Source organism: Lytechinus variegatus, chromosome 4 (assembly GCF_018143015.1).
Source record: "Lytechinus variegatus isolate NC3 chromosome 4, Lvar_3.0, whole genome shotgun sequence".
NCBI lineage: Eukaryota > Metazoa > Echinodermata > Echinoidea > Temnopleuroida > Toxopneustidae > Lytechinus > Lytechinus variegatus.
This window is the reverse complement of record NC_054743.1, coordinates 23,484,202-23,506,402: the sequence shown is the minus strand read 5'-3', so window position 1 is coordinate 23,506,402 and position 22,201 is coordinate 23,484,202. Positions and strand designations below refer to the sequence as shown.

The following is a 22,201-nucleotide window of genomic DNA, read 5'->3' as shown; positions in this document are numbered from 1 at the left end:
AAAACGTCAGGTGTACAGGCCTAATATTTTTATCTATACCTGTTTAAATGATGTTATCAGTTGATTGTGTAGCACTGATTTTAAAGAGAAATTCTAAAGGTCATAATATCAATACTCCACAGAGTGCTCAAATAATAATTTGTAAATGCCACACAGATATCTATTAGAGTGTTTTTATCATAATGGCCCCTTTCATGTAATATTCCAGCTCATGGTATTTAGGATATACTCAATTCAACTATTTTTAAAAACATGTTCTGGTTTGGCTGGTTAGCTTGGATGAAATTCTGTTTCCCACATCAAAAGCTCCTGAATTCTATCACTTAATTGTCTGTGCAATTATGTTCTTTCCTTTTATATGTTATGCTCTCATTTGTTTTCTATTTAATATGACTTTAAATTATGGTTGTATTTTCCAGTGCATTGGATATTCATTATTCACTGCTATCATTATCATTTTTTATTCAGGGCATCATCATGGAAAATCTACTTTTGTTTGATTAGCTAACCTGTTGAAATGAATGATGAATAAATGGATAAATATTTGAATGATAGTATCATTGTTGTCATTATCATAATCTCACTAATGCCCCTTTTGTCTCCTTGTTTCTAGTGTTGTTGTAGCTTGTCTGTGGTCTATATTATGGTTGTTCCACTTTATATGTTTGTCATTTTGCCTCCGACGAAGATTCTGCTAGGATCGAAAGCTTAGGCCCCTTTTGACTTTCTAATTTACTCCATTGGCTCTCTTTTATTGAAGCGGTTTTCAGCAGCCGCTTTTTGCCATAATAATAATAATAATGATAATAATAATAGTAGCCAATTTTTATAAAGAGCTTTTTCCCAGAATGGCCCAAAGCGCGTTATAGCGTATTATTACCCCGGTCATTGGATTCATTTCAATCAAGCACGAAAAGTGCACAAATTCCACTCCCTGGGGAGCATTCCTTGCATTCGTCGCAGCCACATTATGGCGCTGGCAAAATCAAACATACAATATTTTTCGCATCTCAGAAAAACCTCAGAAACCTCCACCTCAGAAAAATGTTGATTTGAATCAATAGAGAAAAATCAGACAAGCACAATGCTGAAACTTTCATCAAAATCGGATGTAAAATAAGAAAGTTATGACATTTCAAAGTTTCGCTTATTTTCAACAAAATAGTTATATGAACGAGCCAGTTACATCCAAATGAGAGAGCCGATGATGTCACTCACTCACTATTTCTTTTGTTTTTTATTGTTTGAATTATACAATATTTCAATTTTTACGAATTTGACAATTAGGACCTCCTTGCCTGAAGCACAAAATGTTAGAATATATGGAATTCCATGTGTTTAGGGAGGAATGACACTTCATTTTACATGACAATGACGAGAATATCAAAATATTTCATATTTATAATAAAATACAAAAGAAATAGTGAGTGAATGATGTCATCAACTCTCTCATTTGGATGTAAATGGCTCGTTCATATAACTATTTTGTTGAAAATAAGCGAAACTTTAAAAAGCCATAACTTTCTTATTTTACATCCGATTTTGATGAAATTTTCAGTGTTGTGCTTGTTGAATTTTTCTCTTTTTATTCAAATCAAGTTTTTGTTGGGGTGGACTTGTCCTTTAAAACCGATTATGGCCTTAACAGAATATGCCTCTGTACTTTCAAAAGGAGAATTATCTATCGTTTGTATTTTATTTCACGTAGCAGTGATCAATATGTCTTCGAGTAGGTCCATGCTTCGATCAAGGCCCTATAATGAGACATTCTTTTTGCATATATATATAAATGAATTCGACAAAGTTTAAACTGAAAGTCACATGGTAAATCTCCGTTGGGGGAGGGGGCGTGGAAGAGTAGGGTCCATAGGGGGAACAATTTCCGGTCATTCACTGTGCAGTGACCATGCTGTATGTCCGATCCACACTGATCTCGACCACTGATAACCTGAATTTGCTGACACAAAAGGCCGCGCGCTATGCGAGATGAGATGGGTAAACTGATCGCATCTCAATTCAGTCGCTCTCTCCCCACCCACTGATCACGGAAGCCACTTCTCGCCGGAACTGGTTGCGTTCTCGCGTCTTGTTCAAAACTTGGAAGATTGAAAATGGGATACTCGACGGACAACAACTCTCGGACCGTTGTCCTGTGTGGAATTTTGCTTGCCCTTACAGCAAGCCTGGTCGCCCTGATCATCGGGTCAGTTAGCCTTGCCAAGTCAAGTCATAGTATCGTGCAGATGAGCGATCTTACAGAGCAATGGTACCGGACACAAGAAGGTAAGTACATCTCAAAATCCGGGGGAGCAAAAAGGGAGGAGTCACAATCATAGTGCTCCTTATATACCTCTTGTGAAGAAGAAGTTCACCCTGACTAAAAGTTATTTTAAAACTAACAGGAAAAAATAAGAATTTAAAGTTTTTTTATTTGGAACCTTATGAGCTAGCGAGCATTTGTTCCATTTGCATGATTTGGTCTTGAATGGTTCATGCCCGAGTTCATGAAAATGTCGTTGACTTCCAGGAGCAGATGCATTGAAAAAAAATATTCTGAAGGTACAATAAAAACATTGACATTTTTTCACGAAAATTGCATAATCACTTTCCAAAATCCCGATACTTGCTGCTCGCAAATGACCTCACACTAAGTTAAAAAAAAAAAAACTTCTGATAACTTTTTAATCCTTGGTGGAGATTAATGAAATCTTGTTTCTTATTACCTTTTCTGTTATTTTTACAATAAACTTTTTGTCAGGGTGAAATCCCCCTTAAAACTTTCTCAATATTAGTTTTGAAAATAGAAAGATAACATTGGTGTTTAAACAATATTTCATTTGAGCCTTAACATCATTGCCATGATAATTGTAAACATTTAACGTCATCGCCGCTAAAGTCATTAAAATTTATTTTCAAATTGACCTTCACATAACTTCCGTTCAATATATTCAAGTCAATCATGATTTTCGAAACTCGCAATGTGAGTCAGAAATAAAAAAGAATTATATTCGTATGACTAGAACACAATATTCTGGCACAAAAATCAGTGAAATTGTTTTGTCATTCATGTGGAATGGGGATTCTTGTACCATTTTTATTTGATTATGGAATCAATTGCCTGAAAGAGATAAATCAATGCGTCCGTCTGGCATGCATGTCTGGGTAAAATTCCCGTAAAATTCACTGCAGGTCAGACGCGTTAATTGATGGTTCCTTTACAACATGATAAGGGTCCGCCAAACATCCGTCTATTTTACTTCATTGTTGAATTATTTGTTATCATATTAATCAGCTGGATTATATTGATAATATGACGGACCTTATCTTAAGTTTACGCTCTTTATTTCTGCTATATGATGTCTCTAATTTTAGCTGGTATACATCCTGGTACTAATGCATTTTTCTAGTATTTTTTTCTTTCAATTTTTATCGATCAAATAAAACATAATTACAAAAATCAAAACAATAATGACAATGTATTTACACGACTACACAAGGCAGCATTGAAAATTTGCTAGTAATTTTTGGTGCCATGGGATATTTCTCGTCAAATCATTCTGTACTTGGTAATTCATTTATTTTCCAAACCATAGCTTTTGAAACAGTGAATTATTATCAAACAACATAGCCTGCTTATTTATAATTGGTGTCTAATTTAATGGTTATATTGCCTGAGTGCTGCAAAACTAGATTAAAAATCAAGCGAAATATTTTCTCGCATTAGCAAAGATCTTTTTTTTCATACCTGTGCATGTTGATTAAAGGGATTGGGGAGGGAATGATATCATAGTATCATGTCTTTTTTTTTGAATACATGTGCACGTAGATACCACGTTAAATTAGAAGTTATCAAACACGTTCTTTATTACACAATCGGATATCATTGAATTAAGTATCACGAGTATTTCCTTTGTGAAAATAGGTCTTTGAACTGGATTTCAAGAGCAATAATATTCGTGGGAACCTATTACACTTGAACTAAAACTAGTCCCTAAAGTGACAACACCGGGGATTCGTAATGGGCCATTAACACGAATTCATCGTTTCGCGTCAGTCATGGGAACCCGAAAATGGAATAAAAACAACAGATGTCTCAATGTTCATATTTATTTAAAAATGTTCTTATGTCATGAAATACAAATATCTGAAATACACATAATAAACAGCTTCTTACTTTTATCATGTTTATTGAGTCAGACATACACGAAACAAGGCCATTTCAAGGCTTATTTTAGTATTTCTTAGTTACTTTAAAAATATTTTTGAAATCATAATTGTCTTACGATTTCATATAATATGTCCTGTAAGAGATTTGAAAAGATTTTGGAAATTTTAAAAAAGGACAACCCTCAATCTCAAAACAAAAACAAAAGCAAAAACATCTAGTGTCTAGACTTAACCCGAAACTATGATCCCATTCCACGTGGCCTGAAGTAAAATTTCATTTATAAAAGTGTAACTGTCATTGGAGGTCAATGCTGAATTAATAAAAAAAAGAGCAACGACTCTTTTGGGGGCAGTGAAGGACATAGGGCCTTATATAACCCGGAGCGATCAGCTGTTAAAGTATTGCAAGTGGCTGACCGAATTCTAACAATGTCATGTTCAAAACAACTTCATATTTCACATCCCGTATTAATATTCCCAAAAGCTATTACCAACGTGGGATTCTTGCTAGGCCTAATATTTCCTTGGTTATTTTAGTCGGGTTTAGAAAAAAAGGGAATTTGACTAGCTTAATGATATATATATATTTTCAGACGATATACACTTTATTCCAAAATAGAAAGAAATTTCGTTCCACTCTCTTTTGCTCTCGAATAAAACACAGTTTCTGACAATAATTGGAAGACGATCACGGCCTAATAAACACACCGGTTTCATCTTTCAAAACATATTTCTATACCTAAGTTACAGCTTTCAAAAACTCCAGAATGGATGTGGGCGATATAAGACCACTATTATTATTATTGTTATTATTATTGTTATTATTATAGTAGTAGTAGTAGTAGAAGTAGTAGTAGTAGTAGTAGAAGTAGTAGTAGTAGTAGTAGTAGTAGTAGTAGTAGTAGTAGTAATAGTAGTAGTAGTAGTAGTAGTAGTAGTAGTAGTAGTAGTAGTAGTAGTAGTAGTAGTAGTAGAAGTAGTAGTAGTAGTAATAGTATCATTATTATCATTATTCATTATCACTATCATAATTATTTGTTATCATGTGCAGGGCATTAAATAAAAAGAGTGTTTAGTAATTTACTGACGGGATTTACACTGGGTGAATATAAGATCAATCAACCGATGCAATGTTCTATCTGCATCTTTCTGTAAAACGTTTATGTTTTTCTTGTTTTCAAGAACATATCAACACTATCGCTCAGCAATCCTTCCGTTTATTCTCTTTTTTGTAGATAAAATATGAATACAAAGAAATAAACCAATGGTGTGGGAGGAGTATATTTTGCAAATTGGACTTCGAGGAGTAGGCCTACATTCAGAGTGCATCATGAATACGCATCATCAGTACGTTGAGGGATGGAAAGAAATGCGCATAATTACATGCAAGAAAACCGCGTCTGAAGTTACTACATTGCTTCAAGGTTTTGTTTGAAATCTACTAATCTAAATATCTACTCCCGCCCGATGAGGGACTCGAACCCGCGACTCTCAGATTTAAAAGTCTGATTCTCTACCAACTGAGCTAACCGGGCTCTAGTGGCACATATAATAATTCTAATTGTGTCTAGACTACAAAACTAGTGAGCTGAAATACCCTGACTCCCATTTTATGCTCGAACAATGTACAATATTTTGGTGCGGTTATCGAATTTCTAAGATCATGATACTGAACTAAAAGGAAAGGGTTTTGATGCAGACGTGCCCCCGTTATTCCATGGATATCGCCATTGTTCCCCTTTCTAACAAAAAGTACCTTCCCCTTTTGAAATCAAAACCAAGAAATCAAACCTCCATTTTTAATGATAAACCCTTTTTAGGGGGGGGGGGTTCTCTACATACCTCCCTCTTTAAATTTACTGGATCCAACAGATGTAAATGTCTTCGACGATGGGTTATCATCTCGTTGATTTGTATACGTAATTATTTAGGCGGGCGCGGATCCAATGAGGGCCGAATGAGCCTTACCCACCCCTTCCCCCTTGAAAGAGTGAGAGGTGGAGAGAGAGAGATGAAGGGGGAAAAGAAAAGGAAAAGAAAAACATAAGAAAATTGAAGAGGGGAACAAAGAGTAAAAGAAATCCTGCTAATACGACCCTGCACCCCACCCCCATGGGAAGATAGCCAAGTGGGAAAAGGAAACACACATGCATTTTCAGAGTCAGGGCAGAAACGGCCTCGCTGCTTGCTTACCATTCAAGTAATAAAGAGATAGCAAGGAAATGGAAAAGTAAAAGAAGGTAAAGGACGAAAAAGAGACAGAAATATTATGTGAGATACGGCGTCCTGTTCGTCATTAGATCCCGTATTTAGGTCTCAATATAAAAATTAAACTTGCGCTTCGCGCTTGTATTTTTCTTTTTTACTGCTTAAGAAATGCGTCAAATTCTAATAAGTGAGCCTATAATATCATGAAGTAATCAATTCACATGCATGTTCTTATGTTGTGAATTAACGTTTATGATGCTAAGTTTAAGTCGTCAAAAACAAAGCTCTCAAAAGTTTTGCATTGAATGATGATTTCATGAAAATTAGAACCCATCGCCCGATCAGGGACTCGAACCCACGACCCTCAGATGCTCTACCGACTGAGCTAACCGGGCTTGAGTTAGGTTAATATGACAATGGGTCAAATTCCAATAAGTGAGCCGATAATGTCATTAAGTAATCAATTCACATGTTCTTATGTTGTGAATTGCTTAATCGTAAAGACAAACAGTGTCCGATTGTTCCAAAAACAAGGAAATTCCCAATATATTAACTTTTTTAAACTTAGAGAGCTTCACAATGAATATATCTATAATGATTTAAACTTTTTATAATTCAATTCATGATCTGAGACGAAATGAATGCGAAATTTTAGATTGAAACAGATGGATGTTTATAAAGATAAGATGTTAAAAAAATCAAACAATTTCCGATAGTTTTGCATATCATGTTTTTCATGAAAAATGATAAACATCGCCCGATGAGGGACTCGAACCCGCGACCCTCAGATTAAAAGTCTGATGCTCTACCGACTGAGCTAACCGGGCTTGGGTTAATTTGTCATTAACCTGGGTAAAATTCAAATAAGCCAATTATATCATAAAGTAATTAATTTAAATATTTATCATGTTTTGAGGTATTAAATCGCAAAAAGACTACTATAATCTGTAAGATGGTTTGTCTCTCATAACGAACTGTGAAAAATAACCAGTATTATTTTGTTTAGATTTGTCGTTCAATGAAGAACTTTTAATTATAAAGTCTGCAATACTTACCTTTCACTATTTCTTCATTAAGCGCATAAGGATATGCTATGCTATGTGTGATGCGCTTTACAAGAATTGAGCGTTATTATTATTATTACAATAATTTAGATTATTTGGTATTTCATTATTTACAATACTCTCATACATTTCTTCCAAATAATGAGTTCGAAGCAAATTTACAGAGTTTTTACAACGAAATTAAAAATACATGAAGATTAGAATTAGATGTCAAAAAAGTAAAATGCATTCGAAAACGTTGCATTGTTTCATAATTTCCATGAAAATGGTAACCATCGCCCGATGAGGGACTCGAACCCCTGACCCTCAGATTAAAAGTCTGATGCTCTACCGACTGAGTTAACCGGGCTGGAGATAGTTATGTATCAACATGACTCAAATTCTAATAAGTGATCTAATGATGTCCTTGATTCATTAGTTCACATTTTCTTATCTTTTTAAAATATTTAATCGCAAAATATACCTACAAATCAAATATACATATACTTTGTTTCATGAAAAAAAATTGTTCATGGAACATTAGATACAGAGCCTATAATTATTAAATCTCCAGTAATAAGTACTATCTTTCAAATAATGAGTTGAGCCGAATTTTTTGAATAAAATATACAAGCATTTATCAAGATTCGTTATCGAAAAAGATAAAGCATTTGGAAGTTTTGCATACATAAATAAAATGTAGATTACATTAAGACGTCAAAAACGTAAAAGGCTTGGATCAAATCTTTCATGAAAATGGTAACCATCGCCCGATGAGGGACTCGAACCCGCGACCCTCAGATTAAAAGTCTGATGCTCTACCGACTGAGCTAACGGGGCTTGAGTTGGTTGTGTATTAATATGACTCAAATTCTAATTAGTGAGCTAATGAGTTCACATTGTTTTTTTTATATTTAATCGCAAAACTTACCTATGAAATCTAAAATAGCGATCGATTGTTTCATGAAAAATACAATTTGTTCATGGAACATTAAATAAAGAGCCTCTCAGTCATTAAATCTCAACTAATAAGTATCATAATTCAAATAATGAGTTGAGGCGAATTCTTAGAATGAAAAATATGAACATTGTTTTTATCAAGACTTGATATCGAAAAAGATAAGACATTTGAAACTTTTGCATTGTATAAACGAAATGTAGATTAGATTTAGATGTCAAAAACGTAAAAGGCTTGTATCAAAACTTTCTTGAAAATGGTAACCATCGCCCGATGAGGGACTTGAACCCGCGACCCTCAGATTAAAAGTCTGATGCTCTACCGACTGAGCTAACCGGGCTTGTTGTATTGATATATTTCAAAAGGATCGAATTCAGATAAGTGAGCCAATTATGTCATTAAGTTATTAATTTACAGATTCTTATGTTTTGAAATATTTCATCGGAAACAGTCATATACTAACAATAATCCAAAACATGGATCAACTCTTCTGAACAATAAAGATTGCATGTATTCGTTTAGACTTGTCACTCAACAAAGGTCTTCTGAAATATTAGTTCTATATATATCAATGTCAATTATTTGGTATTTCATTTTTTATAATGCTTTAACGTTTCGTATACAAAAGTTAAGGCCAATGAATAGAGTGTTTGCAATAAGAAAGCTCGAAATTTATCATGACTATGTTTAGATGTCAAAAACTCAAAAGGCTTTGGAAGTTCTAGCATGCTCTTCGTAAAGAAAAAAAAAATACTAACCATCGCCCGATGAGGGACTCGAACCCGCGACCCTCAGATTAAAAGTCTGATGCTCTACCGACTGAGCTAACCGGGCTTGAGATAGTTATGTATCTACATGACTCGAATTATAATAAGTGATCTAATGATGTCCTTGATTCAATAGTTCACAGTTTCTTATCTTTTTGAAATATTTAATCGCAAAATTTACCTACAAATCTAAGATACAGATACATTGTTTCATGAAAAAAATTGTTCATGGAACATTAAATACAGAGCCTATCAATTATTAAATCTCCAGTAATAAGTATTATATTTTAAATAATGAGTTGAGCCGAATTTTTAGAATAAAATATACAAGCATTTATCAAGATTCGTTATCAAAAAGATAAAGCATTTGGAAGTTTTGCATTGTACAAACGAAATGTAGATTAGATTTAGATGTCAAAAACGTAAAAGGCTTGTATCAAAACTTTCTTGAAAATGGTAACCATCGCCCGATGAGGGACTTGAACCCGCGACCCTCAGATTAAAAGTCTGATGCTCTACCGACTGAGCTAACCGGGCTTGAGATAGTTATGTATCAACATGACTCAAATTCTAATAAGTGATCTAATGATGTCATTGATTCATTAGTTCACATTTTCTTATCTTTTTAAAATATTTAATCGCAAAATATACCAACAAATCATACAGATACATTGTTTCATGAAAAAAAATTGTTCATGGAACATTGAATACAGAGCCTATCAATTATTAAATCTCCAGTAATAAGTATTATATTTTAAATAATGAGTTGAGCCGAATTTGTTGAATAAAATATACAAGTACTTATCAAGATTCGTTATCGAAAAAGATAAAGCATTTGGAAGTTTTGCATACATAAATAAAATGAAGATTACATTAAGACGTCAAAAAGCTTACACGTAAAAGGCTGTATCAAATCTTTCATGAAAATGGTTACCATCGCCCGATGAGGGACTCGAACCCGCGACCCTCAGATTAAAAGTCTGATGCTCTACCGACTGAGCTAACGGGGCTTGAGTTGGTTGTGTATTAATATGACTCAAATTCTAATTAGTGAGCTAATGAGTTCACATTTTTTTTTTATATTTAATCGCAAAACTTACCTATGAAATCTAAAATAGCGATCGATTGTTTCATGAAAAATACAATTTGTTCATGGAACATTAAATAAAGAGCCTCTCAGTCATTAAATCTCAACTAATAAGTATCATAATTCAAATAATGAGTTGAGGCGAATTCTTAGAATGAAAAATATGAACATTGTTTTTATCAAGACTTGATATCGAAAAAGATAAGACATTTGAAACTTTTGCATTGTATAAACGAAATGTAGATTAGATTTAGATGTCAAAAACGTAAAAGGCTTGTATCAAAACTTTCTTGAAAATGGTAACCATCGCCCGATGAGGGACTTGAACCCGCGACCCTCAGATTAAAAGTCTGATGCTCTACCGACTGAGCTAACCGGGCTTATTGTATTGATATAATATTTCAAAAGGATCGAATTCAGATAAGTGAGCCAATTATGTCATTAAGTTACTAATTTACAGATTCTTATGTTTTGAAATATTTCATCGGAAACAGTCATATACTAACAATAATCTAAAACATGGATTAACTCTTCTGAACAATAAAGATTGCATGTATTCGTTTAGACTTGTCACTCAACAAAGGTCTTCTGAATTATTAATTCTATATACATCAATGTCAATTATTTGGTATTTCATTTTTTATAATGCTTTAACATTTCGTATACAAAAGTTAAGGCTAATGAATAGAGTGTTTGCAATAAGAAAGCTCAAAATTTATTATGACTATGTTTAGATGTCAAAAACTCAAAAGGCTTTGGAAGTTCTAGCATGCTCTTCGTAAAGAAAAAAAATACTAACCATCGCCCGATGAGGGACTCGAACCCGCGACCCTCAGATTAAAAGTCTGATGCTCTACCGACTGAGCTAACCGGGCTTGAGATAGTTATGTATCAACATGACTCAAATTCTAATAAGTGATCTAATGATGTCCTTGATTCATTAGTTCACAGTTTCTTATTTTTTTAAAATATTTAATCGCAAAATTTACCTGCAAATCTAAGATACAGATAAATTGTTTCATGAAAAAAAATTGTTCATGGAACATTAAATACAGAGCCTATCAATTATTAAATCTCCAGTAATAAGTATTATATTTTAAATAATGAGTTGAGCCGAATTTTTAGAATAAAATATACAAGCATTTATCAAGATTCGTTATCGAAAAAGATAAAGCATTTGGAAGTTTTGCATTGTACAAACGAAATGTAGATTAGATTTAGATGTCAAAAACGTAAAAGGCTTGTATCAAAACTTTCTTGAAAATGGTAACCATCGCCCGATGAGGGACTTGAACCCGCGACCCTCAGATTAAAAGTCTGATGCTCTACCGACTGAGCTAACCGGGCTTGTTGTATTGATATATTTCAAAAGGATCGAATTCAGATAAGTGAGCCAATTATGTCATTAAGTAATTAATTTACAGATTCTTATGTTTTGAAATATTTCATCGGAAACAGTCATATACTAACAATAATCTAAAACATGGATTAACTCTTCTGAACAATAAAGATTGCATGTATTCGTTTAGACTTGTCACTCAACAAAGGTCTTCTGAATTATTAATTCTATATACATCAATGTCAATTATTTGGTATTTCATTTTTTATAATGCTTTAACATTTCGTATACAAAAGTTTAGGCTAATGAATAGAGTGTTTGCAATAAGAAAGCTCAAAATTTATTATGACTATGTTTAGATGTCAAAAACTCAAAAGGCTTTGGAAGTTCTAGCATGCTCTTCGTAAAGAAAAAAAATACTAACCATCGCCCGATGAGGGACTCGAACCCGCGACCCTCAGATTAAAAGTCTGATGCTCTACCGACTGAGCTAACCGGGCTTGAGATAGTTATGTATCAACATGACTCAAATTCTAATAAGTGATCTAATGATGTCCTTGATTCATTAGTTCACAGTTTCTTATTTTTTTTAAATATTTAATCGCAAAATTTACCTGCAAATCTAAGATACAGATAAATTGTTTCATGAAAAAAAATTGTTCATGGAACATTAAATACAGAGCCTATCAATTATTAAATCTCCAGTAATAAGTATCATAATTCAAATAATGAGTTGAGGCGAATTCTTAGAATAAAATATACAAGCATTTATCAAGATTCGTTATCGAAAAAGATAAAGCATTTGGAAGTTTTGCATTGTACAAACGAAATGTAGATTAGATTTAGATGTCAAAAACGTAAAAGGCTTGTATCAAAACTTTCTTGAAAATGGTAACCATCGCCCGATGAGGGACTTGAACCCGCGACCCTCAGATTAAAAGTCTGATGCTCTACCGACTGAGCTAACCGGGCTTGTTGTATTGATATATTTCAAAAGGATCGAATTCAGATAAGTGAGCCAATTATGTCATTAAGTTATTAATTTACAGATTCTTATGTTTTGAAATATTTCATCGGAAACAGTCATATACTAACAGTAATCTAAAACATGGATGGCATTATCGTGATAAAGGGAACCACGGTATTCTGAAAGCTCAATTAGCGGTCGATTAGCGCTCAATTAGCATTTTGGTATTCTGAAAAGTCACTTAAGTGCCCCTTTCCTTATTTGGCAGGGTTGCGTTGCGCGCACTTGCAATAGTACGCGTTATGACCGCGCGAAGACTTAATTGAGTAGTTACGAGACTTTTGGTATTCTGAAAAGTCTCTTAGCGCTCAATTAGCGGACTTTCCAGTGAGGAAAGATAATGGTGATAAGAGGTCCATTAAGTCTCATCATATCTTGCTAAATGTGGCTTTCATTTCGTATAAATATCATCAAATCGGTTTAATACTAGGAGGAAGGAAGAGAATAAAGGAGAGAGCTAAAAGGGGAATAGAATAAAGGGGGAAAATGTGGTATATAGAAACAAGTAACATAAGGATTAGGGACTATATTTGGTAATAAAGAAATTAGAAAAGGGGAAAAAGGAGACAGAAATTGTGTACTTATAGGGAAAATATGCCTTTTATTTTGCTATATTTTCTTTTATTATTAGCTTCATAAACTATTATGTGTTTTTGCTTACTTTTTTGACATTAATGAAATTGCCAAATCTCGGTAGATGCAGCAATGTGCAGGGGTGAATTAAACCTTGTTAAAAATAAGCATAGACCCCTTTAATATTTAAACGAATATAGAATAAAATACAAAAGAAAAAAATAACGAGTGATGCCATCGTTTTCCCCACCTATAAAAACCTATAAATGTCATAACGTTTGTACGTTTTTTAATAAAATTTCGGCTTTCTTTGTAAATAATGCTTGTTTGATTTTTAAAATATGTTTATTCCCATTTGTTGGAGAAGATTTCTCATATAAATGAAAAGTATGTAGTTTTTAATATAAGTAGGAATTAAGTTAAAGAAGAACCATGGCCCCGAGACGGAGGCAAATAAAATATTGTAAAAAAAAGAAAGAAACCTACAAATGGATTCAAATAGGGGATGTGAAAATCAGAACGCGTTCGAAAAAAGGGGAAAAGAACAAAGGTACAATAAATGAGAGAGAAAGTGAAAAGACAACAGGTAATTTCAACAACATAACGAACCTCTAATCTCCGATGCAAATGCTTTAGCATTTCAGCAAAAATTCTTTTTATCAAGATCGTGGTGCAGCGCACCTGCAGCAGCCGGGCGCTGCGCTGTAAGCAAAAGGCTGCAAGGCAACAAATTGAAGAGACACTGCGCGCCAGTAGAAAAATTTACGTTGTAAGAGCGCATTTTATTGGCTAATTCGGCTCAGTAGGGGAGTGGCCTAAAGGGAGTTAATTGAGCGCTAATAGAGTTTTCAGAATACGAATTTGGAGGTACATTAGCGCTCCATTAAATGGGTAACTTAAAAGGATATTTAAGTGGAAACTTACGAGACTTTTCAGAATACCCCCCCAGGGCTTTATTCAGTCACACGCACGGTTCCTTATTTCCACCTCCATTCACTTTGTACACAAGTGCGCGTACGCAAATCTACGAGTGGTTCCCAAAACCACGATTTGGCCACGTGGATTAAAAGAGGGTAGAGGTTATTTTATCTCTGCGACGTTGATTTCACCAGTATTTCTTGGTGAATTAACCCCAAATGGTGACATGAAAATGAAGAAAAATTATATACTTATTGAGAATAACACATTAACTTTGTTCCAGTACAATCAGAGAGTATTTCCTAAGACTTTTCTTTACTAATATTGTCTTTGAAATGATGTTTGAAAAGATGCGATATAGACTTCGAAAAAAGATGAGAGTATTGTCATTTTTGTTAAAAAGAAATCTCCGTAAAGACGCGCAAGCGTATAGTGCAAGCGTATTTGAAGTCAATAAATTGACGCAATCTGGCCCCTTTGCCACACCTCCTGGCGGAATGGATTTCAATTGGTTGAGTGATATGAGAGAGCTATAAAAGCGTGTTTCTAATTGGATATTGATTAAAAAAATAGGTGTGTCTTACAGAGATAAAATGAAGATAAAATGGTTCTCAGAATACCAATTCGGAGAGATTTTAAGGGTATTTTATCTCACTGATTTTAAGGGAGATAAAATATTTTATTTTATCTGAGATAAAATGGATCTCAGAATACCACCCCTGAACAATAGAATGACCAAGCCAGAACAAAAGGAGAACAATAGATTCACTGGACCATTTCCTTTGTTCTTGCTCGAGTGTAAAATCAAGTGTAAATCATGCTCACATGCTGACTGGGTCTGTACGTGTCGTGCGGGACATTTAGAGAACATTTGATAGTTTTTTTACAAGAAAAAAATTAAAAATATTTCAGTAACTATAGGTGATCATCAAGTACTACCAGAGTGTTAGGAAAACCAAGACTTAACATGACTTGAATTCACATCCTGTATAATACAGATTTAAAATAGTAATGTGTCGTACGGACGCAGAAAAAGTGGCTTTTTTATAAACCTCAAGTTTGTACACAAAAGTGTGTGAGTTGGGCAGAAAAATTTCATAGAAACTGAACTCAAATTGACATTCAATTACCCAAGAGCAAACACATCTATAAAAGAAAGCAAAATAAACATTCATGAATAAATAAAGCAAATTATAATTTTCGAGAACATTGTGGCGTACGGGACATTCAAAATGGGTCGTACGGGACATCTCTAAATTGAAGCCAAATTTTCTTACTTTATGTCTCTTTGACTTCTTCAATCACATTATTTGGCTGATGATAATGAGTGACAAGTCTAAACGAATATTGATTGATTGATTGATTTTATTTGGCAAGTCACCATAACATATATACAGTAGCATTAAAACAACAGGCTTGCACAGGATGACCCACGAAAGCTCGAAAGCTTATTTCCAGTGGGGTCCTGAATTAAGATAATAAAATGGTTCAATTATACTATTTACATATTAAAAATGAAGGAAAAAAATCAGAATTTAGTATTACCAATAAATAATATATATAGACAATAAATTAGATATATACAAGAATATAACGAAGAAGAAAAAGAAGGAGAAGGAGAAGGAAGAGGAGCAACAGAAGAATAATGGGGACGAGTAGAAGGAGACGGAAGAAACTGATAACGAAGGAAAATAAATAAGGAGAAGAACAACAGCAAAAACGGTGACGACAATAACAACACGAAGAGGAGAATAGGAAGAGATAAAAGAAATAGAAATAGAAGAAAGAACATATCGAAGCTTCAATCACACTATGTAAAATACATAATAATACCTGGTAGAGAAGAGAAAAGACCTAGGTCAGTATTCAGGCTTAATCAACCGTATAACATGTCATTTGCATCTTCTTTTTGACTCTCAAGTGAAAGATATTCTTTCAATTTCCTCTTAAAATGCAAAAAGTTTCCTATTTCCTTTATATAATTGGGAAGGGAATTCCAATGTTTTATAGCATTGTAATAAAAAGAGTTACCAATACTCCCTATCCTTTCTGGTAAGCAAAAGTTGAAATGGCTGTTTCTTGTATTATAGTTATGTATTTCGGTAACGAGATTAAAGTTTGATCCAATGTAATGGTTCGATCTATTGTGATAGATTTTATGCACGTGGTGCAAAATAAGCTGCTTTGATCTTTTGTTGACTTCAAGAAAACCTGCTCCAGTGAGTTCGGTATAGCCAACATGGGTTCTGGGACCAGAACAGTTAATGAATCTAACAATTTTATTCTGTATAATTTTCACCTTCTTTTTATCGAGTTCGCTTATGCCACTATACCAAGCAGGGTTAGCATAGTCAAATAAACTCTGAATAAGTGCAAAACAGAGAATACGCCTTGCTTTTTGATCCATACAACTTTGATACCTGTACAAAAATTTCAAACATGCATTCGCCTTTTTTACGATTGATTCTACTAAAGATGAAAATGAAAGGGAGCTAGTCAACTCAATGCCTAAATACTTTACAGATTCTTTCCTCTGAATTATCTTATTATTGTATGATACTTCAAATTCAAATGAAGTTTTATGATTACTTTTAGAACAAAACAGAATGCTTTCGGTTTTGCCTAAGTGTAACGATAATCTATTATCAGTCATCCAATCGACACATGTAGACAGCTGTTCGCTAAGTTTTTCCTCAACAAATTTTGGGTTGGAATTTGAACAAAGTAGTACGCTATCATCTGCATACAATAATAATTTACAGCCAGCTTTTATACAAATAGACATGTCATTGATATAAGTTGAAAATAGGATTGGGCCTAAAATACTTCCCTGTGGAACTCCACACGTTATAGGTATATGTTTGGAACGAATATCGCGAATAGCCACTACTTGATGTCGATTCGACAAGTAGGATTTGAACCATGCTACAGTAGCCTGGTTAAAACCCAATATTTGTAATTTTTTCAATAAGATGCCGTGATTAACTGTATCAAATGCTTTTTGAAGATCTAGAAGTACCATCCCAACGAATTGTCCCTTAGAAATATTTGTTCTCAGATAATCAGTCAAGTGAATAAGGCATGTCTCGGTCGAATAGTCATGTCGAAAACCTGACTGATATTCGTAAATCATATTAGTTTCTTTAAAATATTTTTCGATCTGAACACATACCGCCTTTTCAAGAATTTTGGATACTATGCTTAAAACACTGATAGGTCTATAGTTTTCAACAGCAGTTTTATCTTTCTTCTTATGAATAGGAGTTACTTTTGCAATTTTCAAATCCTCTGGGAAAGTGCTAGTAAAGATAGATAGATTTATCAAGAAATTTAATGGTTTGTACAAACTCTTTGCTCCTTCTTTTAGAAATTTAGCAGGTATCAAATCTAAACCAGTGCTTTTTGATACATTTAATTTACGCAACTCATTAAAAATGAATTGATCACTAACAGGTAATAATTCAAATTTATCTTGGCTTATATTTTTTTTTTCATAAAATTCACGAATCTTTTCACTGTCTGCACTAAAAATGTCTTTGCAAGATGGAAGTTTATCTACCAACGTAGCTGCGACATTTGTAAAATAGGAATTGAATTCATTGGAAATAGTTATCTTATCATGACATAATTCTCCATCAATTGAAACGACTAATTCTTGGTCCTTTCCATTTTTCTTTTTTAATCCCAAACTTTTTAGATTCTGCCAAAGTCTTTTAGAATCATTTTTATTTTCTTCTATTTTATTTTGTAGGTACTCTAATTTGGCCTTTTTCACCTCTCTTTGAACCATATTTCTTAATTTCATGTATCTTTTGGAAAGCGTGTCATAATCCTGATCGCTTAGATTTTTCTTCATTTTTCTATACGCCACATTTCTTTCTCGAATAAGACAAATAATATCTTTAGTCATCCTGTTTTCTGATCTCTGTTTAATTCTAATCCGTTTTTGAGGCGCTATCATATTCAACGTTGAAATAAAAGTATTTATACATGCAATCTTTATTGTTCAGAAGAGTTAATCCATGTTTTAGATTATTGTTAGTATATGACTGTTTCCGATGAAATATTTCAAAACATAAGAATCTGTAAATTAATTACTTAATGACATAATCGGCTCACTTATCTGAATTCGATCCTTTTGAAATATTATATCAATACAACAAGCCCGGTTAGCTCAGTCGGTAGAGCATCAGACTTTTAATCTGAGGGTCGCGGGTTCAAGTCCCTCATCGGGCGATGGTTACCATTTTCAAGAAAGTTTTAATACAAGCCTTTTACGTTTTTGACATCTCAATCTAATCTACATTTCGTTTATACAATGCAAAAGTTTCAAATGTCTTATCTTTTTCGATATCAAGTCTTGATAAAAACAATGTTCATATTTTTCATTCTAAGAATTCGCCTCAACTCATTATTTGAATTATGATACTTATTAGTTGAGATTTAATGACTGAGAGGCTCTTTATTTAATGTTCCATGAACAAATTGTATTTTTCATGAAACAATCGATCGCTATTTTAGATTTCATAGGTAAGTTTTGCGATTAAATATTAAAAAAAAACAATGTGAACTCATTAGCTCACTAATTAGAATTTGAGTCATATTAATACACAACCAACTCAAGCCCCGTTAGCTCAGTCGGTAGAGCATCAGACTTTTAATCTGAGGGTCGCGGGTTCGAGTCCCTCATCGGGCGATGGTAACCATTTTCATGAAAGATTTGATACAAGCCTTTTACGTTTTTGACGTCTTAATGTAATCTACATTTTATTTATGCAATGCAAAACTTCCAAATGCTTTATCTTTTTAGATAACGAATCTTGATAAATGCTTGTATATTTTATTCTAAAAATTCGGCTCAACTCATTATTTGAAATATAATACTTATTACTGGAGATTTAATAATTTATAGGCTCTGTATTTAATGTTCCATGAACAAATTTTTTTTCATGAAACAATGTATCTGTATCTTAGATTTGTAGGTAAATTTTGCGATTAAATATTTTAAAAAGATAAGAAAATGTGAACTAATGAATCAAGGACATCATTAGATCACTTATTAGAATTTGAGTCATGTTGATACATAACTATCTCAAGCCCGGTTAGCTCAGTCGGTAGAGCATCAGACTTTTAATCTGAGGGTCGCGGGTTCGAGTCCCTCATCGGGCGATGGTTAGTATTTTTTTCTTTACGAAGAGCATGCTAGAACTTCCAAAGCATTTTGAGTTTTTGACATCTAAACATAGTCATAATAAATTTTGAGCTTTCTTATTGCAAACACTCTATTCATTAGCCTTAACTTTTGTATACGAAATGTTAAAGCATTATAAACAATGAAATACCAAATAATTGACATTGATGTATATAGAATTAATAATTCAGAAGACCTTTGTTGAGTGACAAGTCTAAACGAATACATACAATCTTTATTGTTCAGAAGAGTTAAGTTTATTTTATTTTTTCTTCAAAGTAACATGGGCGCAAGCACATCATCTGCGTTGCAATGGCCAGATACGCGATGGGTATGTGTACGCAGGCATTGTTCTGTTGCGTATCATCTGTAGATACGCAAGATAAAATTTATACGCAAGATAAAATCTAAAATTTTATCTGAGAGATAAAATCTCATCTCAGAATACCAATTTCATTTTAAGAGATAAAATAAAATATTTTAAAGATAAAATGACCTCAGAATACCACCCCTGGACTCGAGTGTAAATTCGAGTGTAAACTATGCTCAAAGATTGCTGACTGCCACTGTATGGAATCACCCATTTGTATAAAGACTATCCTAATACACGTGGTAATTTCGAGCAGATGGAGGGGCTCAATGATACCTAAAAACGACAACATATTTACTGACATAGCAACGACCCTCGCTTTTTACATAACCTGTTGAATGTGTTTTTGCTGTTGTTATGGCCTTTATGACCGCCATACTACAATGCTTTCAATTCAAATCCTTCGTAGGTTTAATGACAGAGGACTCCCTTTGTTAGAACGTTCCCTGGATTTCAGTTCTTCTTTGATAAAGGTCTGGTCCCACTGGCTGACGGACACAAAACGTATTCATAACGGATACAATGGGCAAGCAAAATTTCGGGGTGCTTTCATCCGTTTACATCCGCTCCCAGACAATGGACACAACAATGAAATCAGAGTGGACGGATGCTCGATGGATGTAGAGCGTAAAGAGTACACAACGGATACATAACGTTTCACGGAGAATGGCAAGATTCTTGTCCGTTTTACATTCTCTCTGCATCCGTAAGTGCAGTGGGACCAAGTCTTTACATCATGGGCCTTAATATGTCACATCTCAGTTATTTTCAATGTTCTTGACATTCATGATTATTCAATACAGAGAAGGCGTGGACCATTGCAATCGGAGATTTTGGTGTCAACCTTGAGTATCTGTAAGTATTATCATCAATGAAAGTTCAATTTCAAAACTAATAAAGAGCAAACTGCTGATTTGTTAATACCTAGTACTCACTGTCACGATTTACGCCATGATTTAAACTGCGTACTAAATCATGAAGTGATCGTAGTGATTTCATCAGATCATATCAGATAAGCCATTGCAATCGTATTGATCGTTGAAAAAAGTGAGTGGTTTAGAAATTTCCGCGATCATATACGAAAGGCCAATCGTGGCGGTTTTATGACATTTAATCTGGCGACAACTGCTCCGATGTAAAATCCGCACGTTAATTGAAGAAATAGTATTTCCTATTGATATTCAGACAAACCAGTTTCAGGGCTTGCACATTGCCCTAGGAACGGTTTTCTGTTTTTCTCTGGCTTAAATTTGAAAAGCAAAAAATAAATAAATAAATATATGAATAAATAGATAAATAAATAAAATACAAAATAAAAGACAAAATAATGTCTTTCACTACAAAATGAAGGTGATTTTGGTGCAAGAAAAATTAGATAAGCTAAAAAAAAGGTCACTAAAAATGAAGATCATTTTCCGTAAGTTATTTAGCATACGTACCAGATATCAAGGGGTGCTGCCTATAGTAAATAACATACGCAGCACCCCCAAAGGTAAAATTTGGGGGTGCTTTAGCACCCTCAGCAACCCGCTTCCCAGGGCCATGGGCTTGCACCACTTCTGAATATGCATGTTCTGATTATACTTTTTCCGGATGGTGTCTCGTATAGTTTTTGTAAATCGTGGGCGATTCCTACAGACCTACCAGCTAAAGTTGAAAGAAGATTTAATAAATTCTCAATTTCAAAAGGCACGTGAATGATAAATTGAATATTTTCAAACATTGATAACTGTTGGAAAGTATATGGGAAATGCACTACCATAAGACGCGGAGATGACGGTTATAGCATCAGAAAGGTGTGCCAGTTAGTGTTAATCCTTTCATTTTGATTACACCTGTTGTTGATTGTTATCTATCCCCTTCTCAGGGACGAGGCGTCTTATCAGATTAAAGGATACAACATTGATGTGGTCGAAGCAGGTATGATATGACCCCCCCCCCCTCCCCTTTCCCTCGAACCTGCAAGCACGCTAACCTATTTAGGATTTAAATTAAATAAAAAAGAGATAGTCATTGGGTTTTAAACTTTTGAAGTATTTTGCAAAACGCCCGGAACGATTCTCGTATATTTTGGCATGAATACGCAATAAGCGAGTTAATGAACTCATATCCACTCGTTCTTTTTACTGGATTTCATTCTATTTAATTAGTTATCTTGGGTTAACGATAAAATGTATGTTTATTTGTCTATTTTTGGTTGTTGTTCAAGCCCTTCTCTGCCAAGGGGATATAAATAAGTTTGTAAAATGTATAATATACCATTTGCAACACAAAAACAGGACTTTGCGCAGTCTGTATATCCGGTAAATTCGGTAATTTCCCTTCATGAATATGAATGATTTGTGGATAAACGCCATAATAATTCTGAAGATATGTTGCGTTGTCACTGTTTTTCGGCTGTTTTAAAGTGGATCTTGAATGCCTATTTCCTCCTATCCACATGATCCAGCCTGCGTATATGCCTTTTCACTTTATCCTACCTACCTAATTTTTCTCCCTCTCTGTCGTTCTGTTATGTATTTCAGCATTTTGTAATCAATATTAATGTTTTCA

The 22,201-nt window shown here is 33.9% G+C and overlaps 1 protein-coding gene and 16 non-coding genes across 17 annotated transcripts in view; 4 read left to right on the top strand and 13 right to left on the bottom strand.

Moving 5' to 3' along the window:
- Positions 1–1,909: 1,909 nt before the first annotated feature.
- The window catches only part of LOC121413654, a 33,292-nt gene continuing 13,000 nt past the window's right edge, over positions 1,910–22,201 (top strand). Inside the window, exons 1-3 of the mRNA XM_041606568.1 lie at positions 1,910–2,283; positions 20,452–20,503; positions 21,516–21,568. Of these exons, the coding sequence (XP_041462502.1) occupies positions 2,112–2,283; positions 20,452–20,503; positions 21,516–21,568 (277 nt within the window). The 5' untranslated portion in view covers positions 1,910–2,111. The remainder of the gene's footprint in view (positions 2,284–20,451; positions 20,504–21,515; positions 21,569–22,201) is intronic.
- TRNAK-UUU lies at positions 5,629–5,702 on the bottom strand. Its single transcript has one exon. It is a non-coding gene; the product is annotated as a tRNA-Lys (tRNA).
- On the bottom strand, positions 7,130–7,202 carry TRNAK-UUU. The gene has a single exon. It is a non-coding gene; the product is annotated as a tRNA-Lys (tRNA).
- Positions 7,716–7,788, bottom strand: TRNAK-UUU. The gene has a single exon. It is a non-coding gene; the product is annotated as a tRNA-Lys (tRNA).
- Positions 8,186–8,258, bottom strand: TRNAK-UUU. The gene has a single exon. It is a non-coding gene; the product is annotated as a tRNA-Lys (tRNA).
- TRNAK-UUU lies at positions 8,644–8,716 on the bottom strand. The gene has a single exon. It is a non-coding gene; the product is annotated as a tRNA-Lys (tRNA).
- Positions 9,138–9,210, bottom strand: TRNAK-UUU. The gene has a single exon. It is a non-coding gene; the product is annotated as a tRNA-Lys (tRNA).
- On the bottom strand, positions 9,608–9,680 carry TRNAK-UUU. Its single transcript has one exon. It is a non-coding gene; the product is annotated as a tRNA-Lys (tRNA).
- On the bottom strand, positions 10,081–10,153 carry TRNAK-UUU. The gene has a single exon. It is a non-coding gene; the product is annotated as a tRNA-Lys (tRNA).
- Positions 10,538–10,610, bottom strand: TRNAK-UUU. Its single transcript has one exon. It is a non-coding gene; the product is annotated as a tRNA-Lys (tRNA).
- On the bottom strand, positions 11,033–11,105 carry TRNAK-UUU. The gene has a single exon. It is a non-coding gene; the product is annotated as a tRNA-Lys (tRNA).
- TRNAK-UUU lies at positions 11,505–11,577 on the bottom strand. Its single transcript has one exon. It is a non-coding gene; the product is annotated as a tRNA-Lys (tRNA).
- Positions 11,997–12,069, bottom strand: TRNAK-UUU. The gene has a single exon. It is a non-coding gene; the product is annotated as a tRNA-Lys (tRNA).
- Positions 12,469–12,541, bottom strand: TRNAK-UUU. The gene has a single exon. It is a non-coding gene; the product is annotated as a tRNA-Lys (tRNA).
- On the top strand, positions 18,251–18,323 carry TRNAK-UUU. The gene has a single exon. It is a non-coding gene; the product is annotated as a tRNA-Lys (tRNA).
- Positions 18,711–18,783, top strand: TRNAK-UUU. The gene has a single exon. It is a non-coding gene; the product is annotated as a tRNA-Lys (tRNA).
- Positions 19,184–19,256, top strand: TRNAK-UUU. The gene has a single exon. It is a non-coding gene; the product is annotated as a tRNA-Lys (tRNA).